At 39.4% G+C, this 25,701-nt stretch overlaps 1 protein-coding gene and 1 long non-coding RNA gene across 5 annotated transcripts in view; both read left to right on the top strand.

Annotated features, from left to right (window-relative positions):
* RBPJ (recombination signal binding protein for immunoglobulin kappa J region) overlaps positions 1-25,701 on the top strand; it is a 140,176-nt gene that overhangs the window by 83,955 nt on the left and 30,520 nt on the right. The window contains exons 1-2 of one of the 4 annotated variants that reach the window (XM_057405596.1): positions 1,878-1,949; positions 21,876-21,934. The exons of 1 other annotated variant lie outside the window; for it this stretch is intronic. Coding sequence is in view for 1 of the 3 variants with exons in the window: in XM_057405594.1 (XP_057261577.1) it covers positions 1,930-1,949 (20 nt within the window). In the remaining 2 variants the exon portion in view is untranslated. Of the gene's footprint in view, positions 1-1,827; positions 1,950-21,875; positions 21,935-25,701 lie in introns of those variants that run through there. 2 more of the 4 variants (XM_057405597.1, XM_057405594.1) reach the window with 2 other exon arrangements.
* LOC130597250 (uncharacterized) lies at positions 4,548-5,234 on the top strand. The gene is made up of 2 exons (XR_008971704.1): positions 4,548-4,717; positions 4,902-5,234. It is a non-coding gene; the product is annotated as an uncharacterized LOC130597250 (long non-coding RNA).

Genomic DNA, 25,701 nt, shown 5'->3' with positions numbered 1-25,701 from the left:
TTAGATTTTCCAGTTTGATTCAAAACACACTAAAAGAGGGGCCCCATCAAATGACCATCTAGAGACAGTCCATGGCAAATATCCAGAAACCATTCTTAATGGAATGGAGTGAGCATGAGCTGAGATCATTCTTCAGCCTTGGGAGGGGAAAAAAAAAAAAAAAGATGTTTTTAGGAAGAGATTTCCAAATAGATTATGAGCCAGTCTCTGCAAACAATACAGAGGATTTCCAGTATGCATTGTGCTTTTGCCGAGAACTGCACCTATGAGGGAGCCAACCAAAGTCCTTTCAAACCTAATGAGGAGGTGGAAATCATGATGGGGAAAGTCCCTTAATGAGAGCAAACAATAGCTATTTGTACAGTGAGTAGAATTACAGCAAACTCTGTTGCCAAGTAATCTCTTAAAACATGATTTTACTCATCTGAGACATCATTCATTGAATTAATACTAGCAGTGGAGAATGTATGCAGGAGAGAAACCCAAAATCACATTTACGAGATTACTAAAATGTTATTTTACTCTCTAATCTGGGAGACAGCAGAGGTACAGAGGTGCAGTAATAAAAATTATGTGGGTTTTGGAATCTCAGCAGATCTTTAAATCAACACTGCATTTGTGCTTGAAGTTGGATTGACATGTTATACTAAAGACAGAGAAGTTGAACAGACAGGGCAGAATCCTTAAAGTATTAATTTTCCGACATGGTCTTCTAATGGACAAACAGCCCCCTCACCTTGAAAACATGTTGTTAAAACAAATCCAAAATGGGGGTCTTCTTTTGCTATGTCAAAACACTGGATCACATCTGTAGATACCTTCTGCTCCCGTGCCTCAGCAGCTTTGCTGCATCGGTTAAGTCTTAGCAGACTCAACAACTTGTGTTTGCTAAACAAATGCTTCTTGTGCTTTTGGCTGCAGACTACAAGAGGTATTATGAAAACAGGCTTCTCGTTTGGAACCGATTTTTAAAAGGTGATGGAACATTTCAGTGTAAGAAATCCATTAGCGCTAATGCCTGTGCCTCCACATCTCAGCCTCCTACTCCAGCGTTTTTGTTCGCTATTTGGAAATCAATTTATTTTCAGTTTCCTGTATGGAGTCATGTACGAATTAATTTTTAACCTCGATAAACAGGAAGCGCTTAGTCCGTACTGCCTGACAGAGCCACCAGACACAACACGACAGGTTTCCTCCAGTCGGTGCGGCCTGGCTTTCTCTGACTATGGCAGGGAAGTGAAGCTGCTCGATGGTCATCAGCTTGGGGTTTTGACTCAAGCGATTCGTCTAAGCAGGCACTGACAAAACTTCCACAGAAGATCCCATTTGAACTCCTGAGAGATTTTATACGAGGAAAACGAACGTCTTCGTCTCCCCCACACACCACGGCGCCGGTCGGCACAGCCCAGTTACGCGGCAGGAGCTTCTCCCCGGACCGCCAGCCGCGCATGTGCGGCGCCCACAGGCTGCACGAGGCAAGCGGCCCCACACGCGCTTCCCGCGGGGTGGGGGGGCGGAGGGAAGAGCGGCGAGCTCCCCTCACCGGCACCTGGGGCACCTCTGTTCCATCCCCCGCCGCCCCTCCTCGCCAGCGGGGTAAGGCGCAGGAGCCAGACGCGCTAGCGGGCAGAAGGAATCCCTCAATCTCCCGTCTTCTCCCCCCCGCCCCGCGCGCTCTGCTCTCGCGAGAGCTGCCGCTCTCACCGCTCTGCCCGCTGGCCAGCGGCGCGCGGCTCTCGCGAGAGCCGCTCGGTTCCCACGCCTCGGCTGTTGTGTCTGAGGGGAGAGCCCAGGCGCGGAGTGGGCGGTGCGCGCCGCCTCCTTCCCCCGCCCCGCGCGTGGCTCACGGGCCCGCGCACGCGCGCTCCGGGCGCGGGGAGGGGGGGGCTCTCTCGCGAGAGTAGGAGTTTTGGCGAGAGTTTGTGGAAGATGGCGCCTGTTGTGACAGGGTGAGTGCGGGGGGTTCGCGGCGCCGCGCCGGCAGCCGGCTGATTCTGGGGGTGGCGGCGCACCGGTTGCTCCACACCCGCCCGTCGGCGCCTCGGCCGCCGCTCGGGGGAAGCCAGGGCTGTCCTTCGGATGGCCCTGGGGCAGGCCCGGGGAGCAAACCCCGGGGGGCTGGGATCCCGCCGGGTGGGCACACGGGAGGAGGCCCCCCGCGCCTCGGGTGACAGGCCGTGAGCGGCCTGGGCTCCCGTCCGGAGGCACCCTGGTGGGGAGGGCTCGGCAGGGCTCGGCGCTTCCCCTGCTCCGCTTCTCTTCGGCACGAGCACAGCGGTCGGAACTCCGTGCGGGGTCAGTGCTCCTCCTGGCTGCTCCGGACGGGTCCCTCTCTGAGGGCTTCCCGGAGAGCAGCGGAGACCAGCGAGGACGGACCCGGGGCGGGCACATGCCGTTCCCCCTTCTTTGCTGCCCCAGTTCAACCTGCCGTAGGAGGGGGACTCCGGGGCTCCCTCGGCCGCATACTGGGGAGCTCTCGGACAAAGGCTTTTGCTCCTGCAGTTTGGAGAAGTTGAGCGCAGCCTTTCTGCCCTGCCTTAGCCCCTTCGTACGGCGGGGGCTAGCTGGAGGCCCCCGGCCTGGCCCGGGAGCGGGGTGGCTCTGACACCGCCGAGCGCCGAGGTGGAGCGCTCCCGGTCGCGTAGAGCGCGGTCAGGCTTTCTGCCGCTGCTAGCAGGACACCAGTTCCTGCAGACTGGGGGAGTAAGGCTCCCTTTCTCTCTCCTCCCCGTGCACCATTCCCAAGGCTTTAGGGAATTCTAGCTGCCTTTCTCCAAATATTGCGTTGCAGCGAAGGGTAGCAGCCCCCCCACCCCGCTACGCCACGCTGGAGTGTAATGAATGATAGTCGCCATCCCTTTCAACCACACTGGGTAATACTTAATCATGGCTAGCCAGCTGCAGCGTGTGTCACTATACTAAGTGACACCCTGTTAGCCACCTGCAGCTGATGAATAATAACAGATCCACTGCTGGTATACACAATGCAATCTCACCTGCAGTGTTACATTGCATATTGTCATCCTCACCACGTCTTGAATTCTGCTGCTTACTGTAAGTGCCGTGTCCTTAATTTTGGACTAGACTAAGCATATGTGACCTCCCTCTATGTGTTGAGGGAAGGACAGTCAAGAGATGAACGGGCTGTTTCTGTACCCCACCTGTTTGTGCAAATGAAACCCTAAGTGGTGAAAGTACTGCCTTGCCCTTCTGCAACGTGGACCTTATTTTGTGATTTCACAGTGTGTCTGTGACCTTCTGTCTTCCCTGTGGGATTACATTGTCTACAGCATTGGCTCTGTGGTTAGAGAGCAACAGCCTGCTTGGGGGTGGGGTGGAGTTGGTGGTTGATGCTTTTGTTCTCATGGAGAAGGTAGCATTATGGTATTTTGTTGTTTTGTTTGGCTGCAGTAGTGTTTCCAATTCTTCACTCTTGTTTGTCGAAAACTAAACTGAAGCTTTTGCTTGATTTCTCTCCTGATAAAGGCGGCTTGTGGCTGATACACATTTTCCCAATTAAATGTTCTTCGGGCAAGCTAGTCTTATTTTGTTGTGGTTCCTGGAGTGTACTGTTTTAGAGGTTAGAGTTGAAAGAAGGGAGCAAACGCGTTTAAAGTTTGCTGCAAGTTTTAGTCTGTGCTCTAGTTAGCAACTAAGTCTTTCCACGTTTCTGTTACTGCATTCATCTGAATATTTGGGTTCTGTTTCCTTTTGTTTATTGATTATTACAATAATAATCAGTTTGTCAGGAGTGTTCTCATGTTTGTGATGTTACTTTTATTCTTCTCTGAGATCTGTTACAGTGTTGACAGTAACAACTGTAGATTATTTATTCATTAGGAAAAACAGCATTTTACCATGATTGGAAAAAAAAGGGTGTGTATTTTAGGTTTTTAATGTTGAATTTATTGTTCAAAACCTGTAAGTCGAATAATTCTCTGAAAAAGTAGTCTTGTTTTCTTACTGTTAAATATTTTTAACATTGGTAAAATGAAGTCTGTTAAATTTAGTTAATATTACAGTTAGATTACATTGAGGAGTCTGATTTTTTTTTTTTTTTTTTATGTCCTGTGTTTGGAGTGTGGCTCTGATGCTGAGCTGTCTGTCTGTGTTAATATTAAAAATTGATGTTACTTCAGTAGGTGATTTTTTTTTTTTTTCGAAATAGTAAAGGCAGTTTTCTTTATGTAAAAGCTGAATTGCACAGGAAAAAAAGTTCCTGAAATTAAGAAGTTTAACTGAAGAATGTAGTATGCAAATACCATGTTGTATTTTAAGGGACAGTTTGCAGTTCTTAGGGGTGCTCAAACTTTGAGGTAAAGCATATGGTGTTTCTGCAGTCAGTGTAGGCTGAACGTAAAAGTACTACGATTTTTTTTCTGCATAAACTTTGTGCCTAAGCCTACCTGATAGTACATAGGTTAATGCTGTGTTGAAACGGAATAGTAGGAATTTACTGCAGTTATTCTGGGGGGCAGTCAAACTACATTTCCAATTTCTTGTTTGTAGCATGTGGCATACTCCTGCTTACTTGCATCATACCCATATACATGGTGTGACGGAACCTGTATTGCACCGTAGCAGAGCTATAATGAGAAAGTACACAGAAACATCAAATAACTGAAAATGATTTACTAACTATTTGAACCATTATTTAAAATGAAACGGGTAATTTATGGCTGGAATAATAGGATAGTATTTTTGGGTTTTGTGGATAGTATAGTATTGTATGTGGATAGTATAGTATAAAATATATATGTATAATATATATTAATATTAGAATTAATGTATAATATTAATTATATAATATACATTATATATAATATACATATATATGTGTTATGTATAGTATAGTTATGTGGATAGTATAGTATAATATAGTATATATGTAGATAGGATAGTATTTTGGTTTTTCTTGTGAATGATTTACGAAAGCATCACTGTAAGATGACAAAAATAATGAAAAGGGTTTTTAATTAGAGAAGCATTTACATGAGTGCAAAACATTTTGTTTTAAATAATTACTGATACTACAGAAATGCATATAGGCCTCAATTAGTTTGTAACTTTCTGTGCTGCACCTAACACAACCATATGACACAGTTTCTATTCCAAAGAACTGAATTTTGTGTCACTTTACAGTGACATAAAATATGGAATAGTGTCTCTGTAGCCTGAGATGACCTGATCTTTAAAGTACTAGAAAGTAACGCAAGAAGCTATTGAAAAATAAAACAACCCAAAAACCAAAAAACCAGCAACCAAACCACCCTTGCAATTCCTGTGCCACCATACAAGTGATCAAAATTTTAGAAAAGATAGATAAAAATGAGAAGTGCTAGGCATTGTTTTGAATGTTTGATTGCCAGTGAAAACCTTTGTCACCACAGTATAAAGGATAGTATTGGGATTATTTTTCAGACAGGTTGAGAAGCCTTGAAAAAGACAAAATAACTGAGTGGGGTTGTCACTGCTAAGATGTTTTCCATAGGCACTGTAAAGTAGACAGTTGTTTTCGTAACACTTTTTAAAGTATCAGACTATTTGAATTATGTGTCTGAATTAGTCATCCCACAGCTCTGTGGTTAAGAGGTGTTTCCTGACCCAGAATATTTAACAATATAAGGGTAAGACACAGGAGAATATCTGGCATCAGTGCAGTGAATTTTAGCATAGTGGTCTAGGTGTGCCAGCCATCTGGTCGGTTTGTTTGTTTGTTTGTTTTTAGTGAGCCCTGTGGAAACATTTGTGGGTGTGTTTTGGAAGAATAAGGTGCTGCTTTGTGGAGAAGTTCAGAAATGAAAATATAACAGTTGATTAAAATAAGAACCTCATCTATGTCCTGATTAGTAATTTTGGGATGAGGGCATTGACCAGTAAGTGTCTTGAATTAGAGAGTGAAGCAGATGCTGCTCAGGAGATGGGGGATGTAGGGGAGACTTGTTTGATCTGACCTTGGGCTATAAAAGCTATCTAGAGAGTAGCATTCAGAATGAACAGAACAAGGTCAGCTCTGGTTTTTGAAACATGAACAAGGATGCTTTGCTAGTTCTGATGTAAACTGCTATGGTCACAGGATAAGATTTAAGCTACTAAAAGGCTTATATTAGTGATGTGGTGGGCATTCCCAGGATATGAAAACTGGGTTAATTCTAGGACCGATACAGAACCATAGTTTGAGGGCTGATGCTTCGTTTAGAGTCCCAAAGGTTAGTGACTTGCAGTAGCGGAAAGCGAACTGAAGCAATGAAAGAGTAAGACCTGTGTTTTGTCTGCACTGAGCTGATAGTGAGGTATCTATATGGAGAAAGACACAAGCTGGGGTATTAGCTTGGACAAACACAGGAGATATGAAGTAGAAAGTATATTGTGATTAATGGCAGGGAGTTAATAGTTTGATTTCAGTCCTGGCCCAGGATAAAGGGAATGAGAATAGAAATGGGTGCGAGACAGGAATCGATTAAATGATTCATAAAATAGCACAGGTGAATGCGGAGGCTTCTTAAGGAGGATGCACTGAAAGAACAATTAGAATGATAAGGGGATGAATCATGAGACCAACGTGCCAAGGAAACCAGGGAGAATATTTCTGAAAAAGGAACACTGCTGGTAGTCTTGTGTGATTGACAGATCTAGGAAGATGAGAATTACCTGTTGATTGTGAGCCTCATTGGAGGGTTAGGCTGCAAGATGTTAGTGAGAATGGTTTCAGTGCTGCTCAAGATGTAGAAACAGGATTATATAGACTTAAGAGTAGAATTCAAGGGAAGATCATGGGATCTTCAGGCTACGGTTTTTACTGTCACTGGAGGTTTTAACATAGAGCTTATTAAGATTTGAGTAATAGCATAACTACAGCTATTGTATAGCGTGTATGCACATGATGAGTGTTAAAGGTTGGGAAAAACTCATTTACAATCAAATGAGTAGATGGTTTTGCGTGACTAACATTTAAATCATTATCGGAGAGCATGTCAGTGTCTTGAGTCTGGCTACTCTGGACAGTATATCTGAAGAAGTCTTCTGAGATGCCTGCAAATATTCTTTAACCTTTTGCAGTTTCAGTAGCTGCAATTTTATGAAGTTAAGCTCTTGGTTTTGATTTTATTTACTTTTATTGTTTAGTCATTGTACTGAGTAGCTCTTTGTAATTTCTGACTTATTATGGTTGATAGTAGCACAAGGAAACTTTGAAAATAATCTTTTTATAGCTTGATTTCTCCAGGAAAGATCTGTAGACTGTTTTATTAGGCATAGTACATGTGCTTTTTTTAATGCTAGTTAAAAGGCAGTACCCTTTGCTCATATCTCTTTGCAGTCATAATTCTTTTAAGCATGCTATTCTGTTCTATGAATTGCATAAATGATCACTAGTTTGTGAATGAGAGTTTCTTTGACTTGCTAATTTCTGCTTTGCAGTAATAATTGATTCTATGGTTGTTTTTCAGTATTTTGAGCTTAAGCAATTTCTACCTTTAAAAAGAATGTGAAGAGAAGCTAAAGTAGCCTATAGCTACTTGTAAAGTCCTCGTAAAAGACCTGTGGTGCCTTCATGGGCAAAGATTTTGAAGCAAGTTTTCATAGTTAGTAACTCATTTTTGGTGAAGGGTACAGTTAAGGTGTGATATGTACCTGTTTTTGCAGTCTTGGGGTTTGGATAAAATTGAGGAGAAAAATTGTAATTTTGAGCTTGTAAAATATTTAATAACAAACGAGTGTTCTCTCTTACACAATACAAAATAATAGTTTCACATTTAGAGAGTGAATAATGGCAGCAGAATTTTAAAGTTTCAGGACATAGAATCATAGAATAGTTAGGGTTGTAAAGGACCTTAAGATCATCCAGACATCTTTTCTATGTTTGTCATACTTGCCATTCGAAATAGTTTGGACGTTAATTGTAAGCACAGTATTAACTGACCTAAATGGCACTGTAATATGCTGAATCAGTGCTTCCCAAGAACATTCACAGGCAAGGTGTACTTTTAAGTGGATGTTATTGTTTTTTTGTGTTATTGCAGTACTTTAAAAATCTCAGCAATTGCAATGTCTGTCTGCTTTTACAGAATTGCTCGGTTTTCCCTGTGTATTTAGGTGAAGACAGGAAAATGGTGAACATCACGAGCTGTATTGTCAGATGAAATCTTACTTCTGTTGACAAAACTATATGCCTTTTAAGTCTACAGTATTTCAAGGCAGGTTTATAATTATAGGTGCGAAATTATGTTCTTGATCTTACTGAACTTTCACTATTTTTATGTGGCAATGCTTACAATGTTCTAATATGATACACTTGTCTTGAACATAATTGCAATAATTAATCATTAAGATCATATGAGGTAAAGAAATACTATGGAATTATGGTTATTTCTTTTCAGTGTAAAAACTCAGAAGAGGAAACAGCCAATACATTTCTTTGAAGAGAAAATTATTAATAGAAAACAGCAATTTCCATATAATTAGATTCTGAGTCTTGCAAAAGTAAGCGCTAAACCTAGAGTTTGACATTACCTCATTTCCTTGGGTTCTACTGATGTTGTGGTTCTCTTTACTCGTAATTTGTGTGTGTCTGTGTATTTTGTGGTTGCTACCTTTTGTAAAAAAGATGTTAAGTACCCTTTCCAACCTAAAGAAACTCTTTCACTGTTTATTTCGATGTGACATCACTGGCCACTTTTCAGAACCTATGTATACTATTTAAAATAACTTCATTTTCTGAAAAATACTTCATACTCCTCAACTGGAGTTTAGTTAGCCAGATAGTGATATATAGCCATGTGCCTTTACGCTCTTCAGTTTGTAACTTGTAAGTTACATATCTGCAGTGGTAAACTTTTTTATCAAGAAAAAGAAGGTATGGCTTTTGGTATGGAAAGTGTGAGAAATCTCTGGATTAACGTTGCAGTTTTGCATCCTCAGAATAGACAGAGGCTATAACTTTACAAGGATAATACTGGTTTTGTGTTCCATTTAATATTTTGTGTAATTTTTGAAAAGAGATTGATATATATAAACTCCTACCATAAGATACAATTATTGAAATCTTTCACTATTTTGATTAATCAGATTATTCAATGAATGGCATGCTGCTGGGGCACAATGTGTTATTTCTAAAGCAATCTGAACATTTCAGTCACTGCATGTTTCTTCAGTGAGTTTATGAGGCTCTTTTTTGGATATGTCTTTTGTGTAGGTATATCTTTGAAAACATTCTTGTTGAATTTAAGTATATATTTCTGTAATTTATTTAAATAAATTTGTTTTTGTTGCCTCACTTGGAAAACACGAAGGCATTAAGGTAGTTGTGCATATACACACAACCATAACTTCTCCTCATTTGTTTCTTATTCAGGAGCAAGAACTCTCCCCTTTTCATTGTAATTATATGACTAATTTTATGAAGTGCCATTTAATAAGTATATTCAAAATCCAGAACAGTTGTAATGGGCAACAGTCTGTATTGGCAAGTGGTCATTTTTGACTGCTCTGTGTGAGATTACATGTTAGTTAATTTTTCTGCTTCTGGTAGGCGAGATTCAAGGGTATACATTGCAATGGGTTGTAGTCTTTTTGCTGTAAATCTAAGTATTTGTAGTTATTTGGGTAGCAGATTTAACACAATTTTCCCTTTAAAAGTACAGGCACAAGCAGGTACTTCCCAGTATGTGTAAGGAAAAAAAGTCTTTCTGTTGGTATTCTTGATAACACTGCTTAGTCTGTAAAACATTTCATCCGTACTTTGTTTTTTTCAAACCTGTACTTGTGGCATGTTTCCAGTGTGTGGTGCTTTGAGAGATTACCAGGAAACTTGGTATCAGAATGAAACTTGATCAGGTGGCCATGAAATTCAGACATGGTGCAGAGTGAAAAATACTCAAGGCAATATTCTGCTTTCCTTTTCCTGGTAACACTTATTTTGACTCTAAAATTTAATTTTGTCTGGGAGCAGTGGCAGAGGGTCTTGCAGGTGGTGTTTCTTCTGGAAATTGCAGATTGGGAGCTGCCAGTGTAGAAAATAAGGTTAAATTTGTTTGCTCACTAGAAGAATTTGTGAAATGGAGCTTTTATCTGATTTTGATATGGTGCAGGGGGCTCTCTGATAATGGTTTAGTGCTTTTACCAGTGCTCTTACACAAAGAGAACTTCAAAACAAAGGTCTAGAGAATCATTCTGAATTTATGCCATTGTGGAAGAGTTCTAAGGCCTGGCATAATGGAATAAATAATAATTAAACTTACTCGGTTATTTTGTTGTTGTTGTTCCTGCCATCTGCGTAAAAGCCCTTCATGTCCTGATTGTGAAAAAACAAGCCAAAAACCCAATGACTTTCCAAGGTCAAACATAGAGTCCATGGATAGGTGGGAATAGAATTAGTTTCCTGATTCGGTTCTTGTTGCTCTGTGTGGTTATGGGTCGTTTGCTTGTGCAGTTTGCTGCTTGTGTCTTCTCTCCCTACTGTGACTGTGAAAGATGGTCAGAAGATACCTGACTTTGTTAGGTTTTTAATCAGTGTAACAAAAAGATATGGTAAGGAAGACTGAGAGTGACTGTATTCATGATTCATGTGTTTTGCTAATGGTGAGGGCTATTAGAATAGATGCTAAAGAGGTGCTGCTCTTATATATAGTTGAGACATAAAAGCAGTGGGTAGGGCATGACCAGTGGGTAACTGTGGCTTGAAGAAAAATGGAGCGGCGCTGCAATGTGCTGTAGCCATGTGTTTATACTACTGAAGAAATTATCCTGTATAGGTATTTATTTTTAAAATTCAGAATGTTCTACTGCTTTCCAGATCAGTCAGCCAGCTCTGGCTTCAGTAGTGAGTGTAAGAACTCAGAAAAGAAAAGCTTTAGGGAAAGACTGGTGTTACTCTGCATGTGTGTGTGTGTTTCTTTTCGTGCTGGCTTAGTTTTGTAGTAGATACATACTGATGACTAGTAAAATCCTTAATAATGTAATATCTTCCAGAAGTGAGTGGGATACAGCAAAAAACTTTGCCAGTGCTGAGTCCTATGGTGTTATGATTTTTCTTGTGTGGTTTTTATTTGTTCATTTGTTTTCCTAATGCATTCCATTTCTTTTTATTAGTGCATGGTTGGTATTATTTTTGGCTTTTGTTTGCTTGTGTGTTACAAATCTCTTATTAATAAGTTGTGCAGAATAGTTAATCAAAATAAGTATTTGGCATCAGGCTTCCTCTTTGGAAGAGGGTTGTAGCACGCTTGATGCATTGTGACAAATTTGGCAGAGATGATACTAGCTTTGATTCCTAATCATGATGCAAAGGCTTGAGAGATCTTCATATAAGCACTAAATTTACAAGAGTGGCTTCCAGAAGTAATTGTTCTGCTGCTGATTATGAAGGTGAATGTGCCTCTTGGTTCATCTGCTAGAGTGACTCTCATAACTGAGTCTTGGCTGTTGCACCTTACTTCTGTATGGTACTTAGCAGTAGACTGGTTAGACCTGTCAGTTTGCATAGTCACGAAAGTCACATTGCATCAGTTCAGTTTTGAAACTTTATCTTTTTCAGTTAGAACGGCTCTTAAACCCAAAAGCAACAGACCTATATTTGCTAGGAATTATTAGGCAGTGATGAGTATTACATTTGTAGAGATAAGAGACTTCTTCACTTACTGGAGTTTTTCGTCTGTGCTTCTTGCGCATAGGATTCAAATTGTGGATATTGTTTAAGGTCCATTCTTAACACAGATTTTATGGTGGCACTTTTGAGACTTGCTCTGTTGTGTTCGATATTCTCCTATTTAATGCCCTGATTTTAGGCAGTTTCTTTCAGTAATACTTTCTTTTTCAGGATGGAAAATACTTCTGTACCAGTGTCCAAATTGTCTTCCTAATTAATAGTTTTTCCTTTGTGTTTTGACATTAGTTGAAAAATGTGTATAGCCACTGCTTGAAATTCCTTTCCTCTGATTCTAGTTTAGATCTGGTCAGTTCTGCTTCTTCTTGTTATATATAAAGCATATTGAAGTAAAGTCGAGGTTTTTTGTTTCACATAGTTGCTTTCAGCCTTGCTCTTCCCTGAACTGTGTGAACAGCCTTCAATTAGTTTTGCTTCTACACCTCTTCATGGGGTAGTATACTGGAATACTTTGTCCCCTTTTTTTCAGTGAAGTTTCTGTATAAGCCCTATTCTTTGTTCCTGGGCAGCCTGTGTTCACTTACCTTTGCCCAGAGCAGTACTTCCAGAGTACTTCCTGACAGTGTTGCGCCTTGCTTTGGGTCTGTTGTGTTCTCTTTTCTCTCCCCACCCTATGCCCCCTCCCGTTTTTGCTATTACTAACCCTGTCAAGCTTGTGTTGTACTTAAAGCATCACCAGCATTGTCTACAGAATGGTGAAGTCACTGTTACTATTCGCCCAATGTGATAATCTAACAACTGTATGTTTTAGGTCAAGTCCAAACCCTATTCCTTACTTTTTGGAGCTTGGCCATATTGGTGTCTTTGATTGTGAGAGAGGGTGTCTAATAAGCACTGGTATGCCGCTTGTCTCCTGGCTAAAGAACAGGTGAGGATTTGAGATAAAATAGAATCTAAAGAATTCAAAAACCACAGATATCTTGTGTAACAAAAGACAACACATTGATACAGAGGGATGAGGAAAATTAAGTTATATGGGGAAAGCCAAAGAAAGATCCTAACTGTTAATAATGTGAAGGCAGGAAATGTATTTTATGAGGGGTAGGAAGAAAACATAGTAGAGGATCATTTATTTTAGAGGAGTTCTGTTGGTTCTCTTTTTTGATGTGTTTCTGTCCTTTTCATCATCTCAGAAGTATATGGGAAACTTATTATTTTGTTACCCTTTTGCTGCTTCAAGAGGGATGGATAAAATAGAATCCTGAATGAATTCGGGGACTGCAATCTGTTCTTATGGCTTTGTGGAGAGTATCTTGAAAGCAGTGAAGAAACAGAACACTTTGTTCTTACTAACATGGTGTATTTCTAAAGCAGCAGAACTGGGAGAAAGGATTGGTTTTGGAGTGATGAAAGCAAAGAAAGTAAAGCTGAGACCAAGTTTTGAAAGCTGAGTTCTGTAAATAAGCATTGCCCAAAAAAGGGTGTGTGTGTATACACATAAACATTAGGTTGTTTGTGATACAGCTTTTGTTTTACAACTTATTATTTACTATACATAAAGTTTCTCCTAACGTAAGATGGGTTAAAAGAGCATATGTAACTTTCTGCATAAAATTGTAACTTCTCTTTTTGCCTTGTTCAGTGGTTGAATTTGCTTTTCTTAATACCATTTCAGAACCTTAAAGAAATAGTATTCATATTGCGGTATTTTATTCTAGGTTAAAAATTACCAGTTTGTTTGTGGTTTTCTCCTGTGTTTGTTGTTCTCATCAGAGGAGGCATCTTTAGTATTGTAGATCTTGTGGTATACTTGTCATGACCTTGTTTGCTATTGGTGTGCCACAAAAAATACATATTAAGAAGTTTTAACATAAAGATATTCTAGAAGTAGATATGTAACACAGCACTTTTTCTTTCAAAAGGAGTGAGCCTCATTTCACTCTCAGTGATTAAGCAGTTTTGGCTAAAGCATTCCTCGCCCCTTCATTGTGCAACATAATTTAAAAAGTCAAATAGGGATGTCCTTTGGATATCAGAATTGACTAACAGTTTTAGCCATCAAGGCTCAAACGTGTGCAACCTTTCTCCTTCGGTAAAAGGAACCTTCAGACATTCAGTCTTGCAACACTGGACCATAGTTGGAGAAACAGGAAGCAAACACTTATGCCTTGTCCCAGATCTCCATTGCTCCTTTTGTCTGTGGCCTCTTCCTTTTTTCAGCTGCTTTGTTAATTTCTGCCTTGGAAGCCAAAAGTAACTTCATGCTGTTCTCCTGAGACTTGAGTCATTCATCAGCTTCTTCTTTGCCAAATGATCTATAATGGAACCCACTACATTTTCCTTCTGCCTGAGGCCTTTATCGCATTGTCTACTTCCTTTTGACTTTCTGTTGCAGTCCTCTTGATTCCTTATTCTGTCCATTTTCTGCAGTGTCTACGGTTGATTGTAGCTGTTAGAAGCATCTTTTTGGGGACTCAGAGTATATTAGGTTTTGGCACAGTATCATTCCCATAAGTAGCCTGTATTCAGCTATAACTCATGCTGCTTGTAAACATCATTTATTGGGTGGCATGCAGGTTCAGGGAGCCTTTTTTACAGAAAGGATGGACTATGTTGGTTTTCATTACAAAACCAGTCAGGACAACTGGAGCTCTTGGGGCCTCTCTCTGCTCCTTGTGTATTGTGAAGAGTGGTGCCTTCATGGTGAATATGTTAGGTTTGTCCCAAGCTGTGCTCGGCAAGATCGATGAGATCTTCTAACTATTAGAAGTAGCGTAGTTGAGCAGCTGTTGGGTGCCTGTTGTGGCATTGTGTGTGTCGTTGATGAAGATATTTCCTAAGGGACCTTGTGTAGTTGTCAGTCTTTGGGGAAAACTGGAAAATCCTTTCCTTGGGGAAAAATAAAAACCTTAAATAAACCAAACAAATAATCACCACCCCCCCAAAAAAAATTTTGGTCTTACTCTGTTCTCAAAAGTTGGAAACATCTGGTAGCAGGGCTGTATTGCATGTTACCAAAGTAAAACTGGTTGGGACTCTCACATGTAGAAGTTCAGTTTTCTAAAAGCAAAGAGATGACTAGTAGAGATTCACTCTGCTTTCCCTTACTGTTTCTAGTTAGTTTTATTAATAAGCATTTGCATGATCATACTGCACTTGACAGCTGTACATATGTTCCATGTACACCTTCAGACAGCTGTGGTGTTATGTTGCAGTGTTCAGTTCAGGGTGAGTGACTGCGGCTTCTGAGCTGCAGGCTTTTCAGATGTCACTCCAGTATGACGCTGGCTTTGCTCATGTGTTAAAACTGAATTTTAGTTCAGGGGTGCGGTGAACCTTTGAGGCTGATCGTACTGATTATGCCAGGCTGCTTTGGATTCCCTTGTCCATCTAGCGTAGTCCCGTTAGATAGCAGAACTCTCCCTTTTTGTCTCTTCACTGTGCCATCTGTCTCCAAAGCACATAGTATGTGTCCTTTACTGTCTTCAGTATACTTGGACCATGAGGGGTCCAGTTATTAATAAAAGCTGTGTTCATTCCTGGCATCAACATAGGGCTCAGAAATCCCCTGAACTGAAAAGTCATACACAGGAGAATGTTCAGGGGAAGTACCATTTAAGCTTGTTAGGGTCTTACTTACTTCAGCTGTCTGCTAATCCTGTTGTTGGAGATGGGCAGATGGATTGCTGGAGGCTTGGCCTGAGTAAGAATAATGCCTGCATCCACTACAGTGGGAGCAGAAGGCTCTGTACTTCTGCGTGGACCGTCTTATCTGACCTTCCTCCTCATGGCCTCACTCACTTTGCAGCAGCAAAAGCTAGTGGAGGGGAGTGGATGGGCAGTAATCGGGGGTTGGGGAAGGGAACGAATTCTCTAAATACAAAAGTAGATTATATGTGTATGGAGGCACCCTAATCTTTTGTCTCTTGATTCTCTCGAATTTTGTACTACTAAAGAAACTTTGTCAGAAGAAATTTTTGAGTTAGGAAAATCAGATTTGTCTATTTCAGTATGGAATTTTTTGTCTGATTCTTTATTTTTTGTTAAGGTTAAGAAAATATTGAATGGCGTTTCTGTTTTACACATTTTCTTGCATTTAGATGTAGGGAAGTTGGTCTTTCACCCCCCCAAGGGAGTTTCCTGTGTATATGGAAAAAATACAGAAGTGAAAAATACCTCAGGCTTCCAAACCTGCCACTCACATTTCACTTCTCCCACTACCCTTCTTGTCATAGAAACAGTTCAGCAGTTCTTCCTCTGTCCCCATAGTGATATCATTTATTTAAAGAGCTAGACGCCACCATAGCTAATACTGTAGGTAACTTGCCACACAAAGTTATTGCAACAACCTGTGAAACACTGGGAAAAAAAAAACAAACAAATTGCAAAGGGATTTACTTTTCTAGTGTTTATTTTTAAATTGCAGAATATTTTATTAGGCTTTTCTTCGGGCTAGTAAATATAACATAATTTGATACCTCTTCCAACAGGTTTATAGTCGTAAGTAAATTCAGTACTCAACTCATAGTTGTGGGGGGCTTTTTGTTTGGTTGGATATGTTTTTTTTTTTTAAATCTACTTAAGGCAGGTGCCCTAAAATTGTGTATGACTCAACAGTTAAATGGCATTCTTATCATTAGAAATTCTGGAGACCCTCTGCTTACAATCTGACTGCAGATTAAACAGTTTGTTTCTATATTTCTTATGCCTATGTGAACAGAATGTAGATATCAGATTTAAAAGACTTGCAAGATGAAATGCTGGTATTTATTCTGTATGTGTGAATGCTGTTTTGACAGTATTTAAACTTTCCCATAACCTTATAAGATAATTAAAGCACTTTCAAATTGGTGTTCTGAATTTTCTTCATTTGTTTAGACTGCATTTTGCATATGCTGTTGTCAAGTAACAGGGCTTCTTTTTGGTCTCCAAGTTGTTCTATAAATAGCTGGACTAAAGAACTTGTGCTTCCTATACATTTGTGCCCTGTGTGTTGAGGAAAGTTTCTTGGACAATATCAGGGGGTCCTTCATCCCTAATGAGCAAAGTGTATTTGTAGTATCGCTAAGGCATACGCTGTCTATTCAAATAGTATATGTAGAGTGACCAGCTCTGAAACAGTGTGCAGGTTCCAGGTTCTGCTTGTCATTTTCAGTGACATCAGTGTTTTGGAAATGCCTATCGAGCTTCCAGATTTCATAAAACTCATAGCAAGTTAATTGTTAAAACTTTAACTTTTCTTCTTTTTAAACTTAGTTAGAATTGATGTATGGATTCCAAAGTTACTGCAAAGATGCTTAATCAGTTTTGTAGCATAGGCTTCATTTTTTGTAAACTGCAAAATTAAAGCAATGAAGGAATATTAGCTGTTAATGGAGTACTGGGCCTGCTCTGTGGACATGTTAGCGTGTCCCTGTTTTCCAGAATGCATTAAGGCCATGGAAGAAAAGCTACCATCTCTCTACAGTGCTGAATTCAAAGCTGTAACTTCTAATATAGGTCATCCCCCAATTTTCTGCAGGATGAGACTTTTTTGTTCATTTATCTTGACTGCACAGGCATCTGCATGTTTTAATTTGGGGGTTCAGCTTATCTATCTGATTGCTGAACTGTAATGATCACATATGTCCATGATTTTCCCATTTTTCTTGGAGAGCTCAGTCTGCCTGTTTGAAGCAGCAGTAGGCAGGAATTGTGGGAAGCAAATCTCCCTATTGATTAGCCTATTCCGTGTACTTCATAGCAAGTAGCCATGTGTTGGCCATCTCTTTTAAACCGGTCAAGATATGAGTGAGGCATGTTTGTAGCTGCTGACTGAAATGACTTCCAAACATTAGTTGTTTAGTACTTCAAAATAGTTTTGACAATTTACGTTCCCTTCTGGCCTGAATGTACTTGAAAGGATGAGCAGTGTTTTGAAAAGAGCTTGGGCTCAGAGCTCAGTAGTTCAGAGCCTTCGCAACACTGCTTAGGCACGCTTATCATCCAGTAAAATCCTTACACAAAAATTTATGCCAGCGCAGGCATTATTCTTGGAAATGAGTATTGTAGCAGTCCCAGGTTCAAAATCATGCAGAAGTTAAGTGCTGTTGGGTAAAATATTCTTTTAAATACTAGTTCTTAAACACTTCGAATACCTAGGTCAAGTAGAATTTGTCTCAGAAACGTTTTTGTTTTCAAGTTGGCTTCATAGTTTATAGTGTACCTCATTAAGATGCAGGGAGAAGTTTTACCAGTAATTTGCATCTGTGTGGAGTTTAAACTTGACAAACCTGAAAAGCAAGCTTACTTGAATTAAGTATGATTCACACAATTTCCATTTAAAAAAATGGACAATATTAATTGCTTTGCATTTATACTCTACAGAATTTTTTTTTTCTTATGAAAAATGCCCTGTAAAAGCTATTTAGGCACAATAGGAACGTGCGAAGTACGTAAGAGAACTGTGATATTATAGTACCAGGAGAAAGTATGACAAGGTGTTAGCCTGCTGTCATCCTAGACATGTAGTTTAATCTTTTCATATGGTTGTTGTAAGTGTATTATGATAAGAAGGAGTAAAGGTATATTTTTGTAGTGTCTGATTATCTTGTTCAGGGATCACTGACCCATTTACCACAACAGTTATTAAAAGCATTTATCATATTTGATCATAGGCTTTGTGGAGATTATATTTCTCTAGCAATCTGTTTCTAAATATTCGAGTTTTGTAATTAAAAATAGCACTAATTGAAAGCAAGGTCTAGCTTATATAATTTTAACAGAAATACCCTTCTTGCTGTACCCTGTTTTTCTCTTTTCAGTAGTCAAGTATTTGTTAAATTGGCATGTGAACTTCTGAGACTTTCATATGTGGGAATGCTCTGTTCATTATTGCAGGGGGTGTAGCTGGAGAATAAATAAATCCTTGGAAACATAGAACTATGAATCAGTTCACCAACAGTAATTCCAGTGTTTTTAAATATAATAAAACATGTATGTTTTTATTAAAACAGAGGTTTGTAAATGGCACAGGTAGTATCACCTGGTTTTGCTGTCTAGTTATGTGGCTTTAAACCTTTAAGACTAATATGTGTGTATAAATGCTTCCCAGTTGGAGACCTTTAGCACAACCACATTGAAAAAGATTCACAGTGAAGAATGGTCTCCAAATGATTTAGTTGTCCTAGAAAGCTGAAAAAGAGCCTTCTAATTCTCCCTCTTTTCTGGGATCTGTGTTTATTGCTGCTGTTTTTATATTCATGGGATGATGTATTTGTAAGCTTAATTATGAAACAATAAACTTGAGATTGATTAATTCTAGGATACTGACAGCTCATTTTGCAACTGCACCCAGTTAATGTTAATTTAACCGCATAATTCTTGGGTGATGCAATAATAAAACATCTGAAATCTAGGAAACCCTGTAATTTTGTAAACCAGGTTGGTGCCAAATACGGCTTTGTTAAAAAGTATATGTATTCACAGGTTTTGTGTCATCATTTTGATCTACTGAAGAGATGAATTTTATTGGCCAATTTGCAAATTACTGTTTGCATGGAAACCTGCTTATGATCTGATAACCTATTCTTTGCTTGCATACTGGTATCACTTGTGATACCAGTCACAACTGAATCTGATTATTTAAAGAGCTAGACACCATAATAGCTCGTATGATAGGTATCTAGAATCTGTGAATGAGACACAGTTGCATAGCAATAAACTTATATAAACTCTAGCAGTTTCCTTTTAACATATATACACAGCTGCTTCCATTTTGTGTTTTGAAGGATTTTAAGTATGGAAGTTGGAGGAAGAAAGGGAACAAAAGGAGAGGGTGCAGACTTATTACAGTGTTTTATTATTATTGTGTTTACAAAAACACAATTATTATGTTTAAAAAAATTATTCTACAATATAAAAAGTTGTCTCAATTGACTGAGTTGCTGGAGAAAGGAGATGATAGGAAATCATCCCCACTTCCTAAAGGTGTTTTGTAGAAGTATAAAAATGCAGTAAAGGTTTTTAAAGATGGCTCTTGAAACTTCTGCTTTGGTGGGCTGAGCCCTGTATATACCATTGCATTACTGTGCATACTATTACATTATTTAAAATACACTGAAATGGGTCTAAAGTGAAGCTATAGATGTATCAGCTTTCTAATAGTGCTTTGCCACCAAAGTGGGAGGTCACATTCTCCTTTTGATTGTGTTGTGGTCGTGCTGGCACTCACTGGATTCATGACTGAATCAGTAAAATTCACTTTCCTTCCTTTCTTTGACCCCTCTCCTTTTCTAAAATACAGGTTTTGTTCTGGGTTAGTGGTTTCAATCTGTCTGTGGAAAGGTCTGACAAGGGCTGGAGTAGGGGGTGTAAGGGTAGGTCAGGGTAGCCAAGGGAAACTGGCAGGCACCCTGTGTTTGGTGGTGGCAAATCAGCTCAGCTGCCTGTACAGCTACACTCCAGCTGTGAACTGGGGCAGCTGGGGCACAGACACATTGGCTTACCCTGACCTAGCAGAGAGGTGGGAAAGACATTTGAGACAGTGGTGACTTGAACTGTCGCAGCAAAACTTAACAGTCTGCTTAAACCTTGGAGATATTAGTATACTTAGCTGTCGTTTTGCATTAAGCTCTGTCTGCATTTGGGTGAGAGTCTTAGAACTATCCTAAGCTAAACTTTGAGTAAGGATGTTAGTCTGCAGTAAGATCTGTTAATTATGCTTAAGACTTAGGTTTTCCAGTCATTTTCCTTACAGAATTTCTCTGTGTTTTATTTTCTTACATATAGTTCTTTCCCATGAGAGTTACAGACTTAGTAGAAAGTAACCGAAAACAAGTTTAGCTGCTCCTTCTATGTAATCTCTTTTGGCTTCTGTTAAAGTTGAATTTGCTGAGGTGACCAAACAGCTTTCTGCAACCAAACCCACTGGTTTCCTTTCGTCTCCTGCTTCCTAGTGTATTAGTGGTGTGACAGATAGATGGACTGAGTTGGCTGCCTCTGAAGGTCTGAGCTCTGCAGGTAGTGGGTGCAGGAGAAGCTGGTTGGGGCACTTGGGACAGGACATTAAGCCCCTTAGAGACATATTAGTATGTTCTCCTTGTTTTCGTGCTGGTAGGAAGCAGTCACTCCGGTGTTTGTGGGTATAGAGCAAGGAAAAATGCATGGAAGAGTGATTAACCTGTTACTTTATTAGAGTAGTGGTTAGAAATTTTAAGCTGTCCAATGACCATCCCTGTCAAGAACCTGTTACCTCTTTAAGGGATCTTCAAAATAAGTATGTATTTGCCTTTATGGTTAGTGAGGTTAGGCCGGCTTTTTGAGTCTTCCTCCTTTGCAGTTCAGTATGGTTCTTTACCACTTCCTTGCAAAATCATTCACAATTTCTGCTTCTCTTATGTATTTTTGGCATTACGGTGAACGGTGGTAATTCAAAGGAAGCCATGAACCTGAAGTTTTTGTCCTTTTTTATTCAGTGTTTTTAAGTTGCCTTCTGCACAGAAGATGAATGCTTGTCTTCCAGTGAAGGATGGAAGGTATACTTAAAGGGGGAAACTGTTCTCTGAACAGCAGAACATTGAAAGCAATATTGAGCAAATCCTCAGGTACTACAGTATAGGAGGGCTCGTATATTGGCAGGAAAGTAGGTGAAAAAGTCTTCCCTTATGTCTGATTTGTGACTTTTGTCAAATAAGCAGGCAAGAGAGGTAACAATCAGTATGTTTATTAAAGTTGATGCCTAATACAACCAAAAAAGAAAAAGAATCTTATTTGCAGTAATTGGCAGATGGTAAACTAAAAAGCACTGCTTTAGTACTCAGTAACTCTGTTCTTACCTTATTTAGAAATCTAATTTCTTAAAAGGTAGCTGCTTGGCTTTTAAAGGCTTGCTGGTACTAAAATTATGTTTAAGGGGGACATAGAACCACTTAGGAAATAAAAGTCAAGTTTACTTGTGAAATAATCTATTCACAGGTGATGTGCAAGGTAAGATCCAGGGGAACATTTACTGTGCTAGATGGTCAAGAAGAATCCAAATAACCATACACTGAGCAAAGTAGTTTTTGGTGACAGTTGTGAATGTGGGATGTTAACACATGGAGATGTGCTTCAAACTGCTTTTTTTGTGTGAGCAGTTTACCATTGTGTTAGTAGCCAATTTTGTGAAATACGTGCAGTTGTTTTCCTAACAAGTCTTTTTTGATTTGAGCCGCTGAAGATAAAACTAATGAGCCTTATGTTGCATATTCCCTATGCAGTTACAATAGCTGAGCCAAATTATATTGTGTTTTAGGGACTGAGATCCTGTTGGCATGCTGGTTTTTCAAGCTGATAACACTATCAGTTGCTAAGGTAAGTGTGTGCAAATCTGCAGTTTTCATTGGAGCCAAAGTTATTAGGGAGTTAATAAAGAAGGAATAACAGCATGTGAATATAAATGAATCTTATACATGGAGTAATTTTTTATGATGTTTCTCACATTCTACACCATTCCAACATTTTAATGGCAACTTAACAGTTGATATATCTAAGTTCTTTAATATATCTTTGCTGCAAGTATCTGCAGCAAAAAGCAAAAGCAGGGAAAACACATCTGCAGATATATGTTTAGGCACTTTCTTGTTCTTAAATAAACTGTCATTACTGACTTTGTTGCCCTGCTTGGTGTGTCAGAGTTGTGTGAGTTCTGTCTGGATTAAAATTATGGCCTTTTTGGACTACACCTTTGATTCTTAGCGTCATGAGCAAGTGTAGTGTTTTACTGGATGACGTTTTTTCACAAAGGTAGGTAGACTACTGTAAAGTGAATTTGGTTACTTTCTGTAAGTTGTTCAAAAGTGAGCATATTTACGGATAGTGCAAGCTGTATTTAAATTGCAGTTGTGGTTCTGTGATTTTCTTTTTATGGGGATTGGAAAAGAGAGAGGACAATAATGAAAGCGATGTGGGAGGATGAAAGCGGGTCAGAAAAGGGAGAGGGAGTTTCTGATTGAACCGGTGACTTCCAGTGAGAGGGCGTGACTAAATGAAGCAGAGCTTTTTCTATTGTATTTATGTCAGTATTATTTGATATAGTGCCAAAAGTGTATATAGGGCTGTACAGTAGAAGACTTGTTTCAAATGCGTAACATGTTCCCCGTGCTGGAGGACTTAAAGAATTTAAGTGTAGGCCGGAGCAGTGCAGGAACATGCAGTACAAAGATGTGATACTGCATGGTTGGTGGCATTCACCGTGGAGCAGGTGGGTCTTTTTTTTTTTTTCCTTATTGTTTTTCTTGAAGAGAGGGAATGTTTTGTGTATCGATGGAAAGCTTTCTGGTTTTGTGATTTTAGGGGCTGCTGTGCCCCCTACTTCCACAGAGGCACAGTGCAGTTGGACCACCCATAATTTGCTCTTTGCAGAGGAGAAAAGGGCTTAAGAAGTAGGAGAAATGCTAGCATTGTTCATGTCCCTTAGACAGTCTCAACTGGTGAGGTTGTAATTAACTTTACCTCATTTTGTCGAACGGATTAGAAAGAACATACATTGGGTCAGTGGTATTTCAAGCAGATTGGCTGAGGTTGGCTCTTTGTACATTATGTGTGGATATGAAAACTGTATTTATTTAAAAAAATGGATTAGCTTTTAGTTCAACTCCTAATCTTCAGGACAGAGTCTTCACAGCAATATTTATTACAGTAGACAGCCTGATGAGAATCAGGGCCTAAATGATGCTGGCAGGCAAAAGTGAGAGTGAGCTGATGACTGCATGTGACTCTGTTAGTGCATGTGTTCATCCTGAATGATGAACCGGCCTGTGGCATGATGGGTGATCTGGAAACTGTCATTTTGCTGACTTCATCAGCAATAAAGGATCATGCTTGCACACAGTTGTACCTAGAGGGAGCAACAAGGGAGATCAGTGTGATTTCTGCAGCAGTTTCTGTACCTCAGGTGTGTGATATTATAGAATGAATAAGAGCCTCTGAAATGCATCATTTACCTGTGTATTGCATTACGTATGTCCTACATATGTCACTACATAAATCACAGTATGTCCACAGCAGAAAAACCCCCACTCCCAAGACAGATACATCACTGCAATGTAATGGATCTGCATAATCTTCATTGTCATGTTGACCTTTCTTAGAATTGAATAACCGGCACAGCAGTATTTTTATTGAGGAAGTAGCACAGCAACAACTTATGTGGTTGTGCTAAGTGAAAGGAAATAGTAAAAGACTATAAAATGTTTTGTGTATGATTAGTCTAAGGATTTGAAAAACTCCTTTCTCCAAGATGCCACACAGGTAAAGCCACAGTAGTTAGTGGCACTCACAGTGTAGGCCAGGTTGTATTAGGCTGTATGGCATTAAGTTACAACAAAATGTAAAAAGCAGTGGAAGGCAAATTGAAAATATGTGTGGGAGGTGGAGCAGAGTAGCCTGAGGAAAGTGCATCTGCTCACACGTTTCTGAGGAATGAAGGTTGTGTGGAATCGTAGGCTGTGGAGTATAGAGTGAATGAGAGGATTGCTTCATCACTTGTCCTTTTTTTTTGACAATATGAGCTTGTTTATTTGCCTTTTAGTTTGTGTTTCCAGTGTGGTGATGGATGGATAAGAAAGAAGGTACATTGGGTCAGTGGTATTTCAAAGCAGATTGGCTGAGATTGGCTCTTTGTACATTATGTGTGGATACGAAAACTGTATTTATTTAAAAAAAAAGGGTTAGTTTTTAGTTCCTTATTTTCAGGATAAAGTCCTCATAGCAATGGATGTTACGGGTAGTACAGCTGTCTTTGCTGTCCTTAATGATATGACCTTTGTTTTGGAGAAGATAAAATTTTCCTTCTAAAGGTCCTTATTTAGCAATTTGTATGGTTCATTTATTCAGTATTCACATCCATGGAAAAGATAAATGTGACATATTCTTTGAGCACAAGTAATATTAATGACTTGCTTTTAGTTCCATCCTGACTGAATTCATAGATCCAATTACTTGTGTTCTGCATTAATCACTTAAAAATTGTGTACTGTAGGTGTTTTGGTTTTTTTTTTAATGTATTAAACCTGTAAAAACATCACTTCTTTGAGCTGTGCATTTTTATCATTGGTAAATCATAAGAGTGCCCTGTTTTGAGCTTAATTTAAAAAATAAAGGATAGCACTGTAGAATAAATTGCACTTACAGAAACTAAATGCACCGGCTATCTCCAACAGCAAACAAACACTAAAAGTGATGTGAATCAACAGCTATATTTAATATGGATTTCATAGCCAATTGTAACAGAAACCACTGTGTGAAATTTTATGGTCTTTTTTTATATGCCAGCTCATGCCAGATCATAAAGGGGCATTTTTTAAAAGGAATCCTCTTTCTGTCTGTAAACTCAGCAAATGGGATCATGTTTCTTAGTGATAGATGATCTTTTCCCTTGGAGTTGCATTCTAAAAAGTTTGTAAGAGAATATGGTTGTGTAGATGAATGCACAGAAATGTTTTCAGTATTTGCATGTTGTCTTCACAGAAATCTGTGCACAGAAAAATAAACCTACATGAACAGCAAGTCCCTTTGTTTTAAGACGGGCATCTGCTGCTTTGCTTTTACTGTTGATGTATTGTGGTGTTCTAAACGTTGAAGTATGCAAAACCCAAGTCTGATACGGAGTAGCTGAGTCTTGCCACGTAGGTTGCAGTATACTGCATTACCTATATGAAACATTTTTAACAAATGGAAGATTAAGGGATGGCTCTTGGGGAGTGTTCAGTGTGTCCTGTACATGGACACTGTTGTATATTATTGACTTTGATAATTTTAAGCATGTTTGAAGTCCATGAGTGCAAGCTTTCCTTAGTGCCTTTTCAGTTCCTCTCTCATTTGTCTGTACTAAGCAAATTGAAGCTGGAAATGGGCATAGGATAGAGGATTAGAAGAGAGAGGGAAAATAGAGTCCCAGCATGCTACCTGAATCCATCTCTTTCAACTTTCTTAGATGATGCCTCCGCTAATGGCTGAAAAAGAATATTTTATATTAATCCTCAAACTTTAAATGTAAACCTAGAAAACCTAGTTTCCTAAGTGAAACCTAGATTTCACTTTCCTTTATCTTAGATACAACCTCAGTAGACCAGATAAAC

Source organism: Pezoporus wallicus, unplaced genomic scaffold (genome assembly GCF_028554395.1).
Source record: "Pezoporus wallicus isolate ANWC-B61680 ecotype Strahan unplaced genomic scaffold, APGP_CSIRO_Pwel_v1 contig_642, whole genome shotgun sequence".
NCBI lineage: Eukaryota > Metazoa > Chordata > Aves > Psittaciformes > Psittacidae > Pezoporus > Pezoporus wallicus.
Note: the sequence above shows the minus strand (reverse complement) of the source record. Positions and strands in the feature narration are given on the sequence as shown.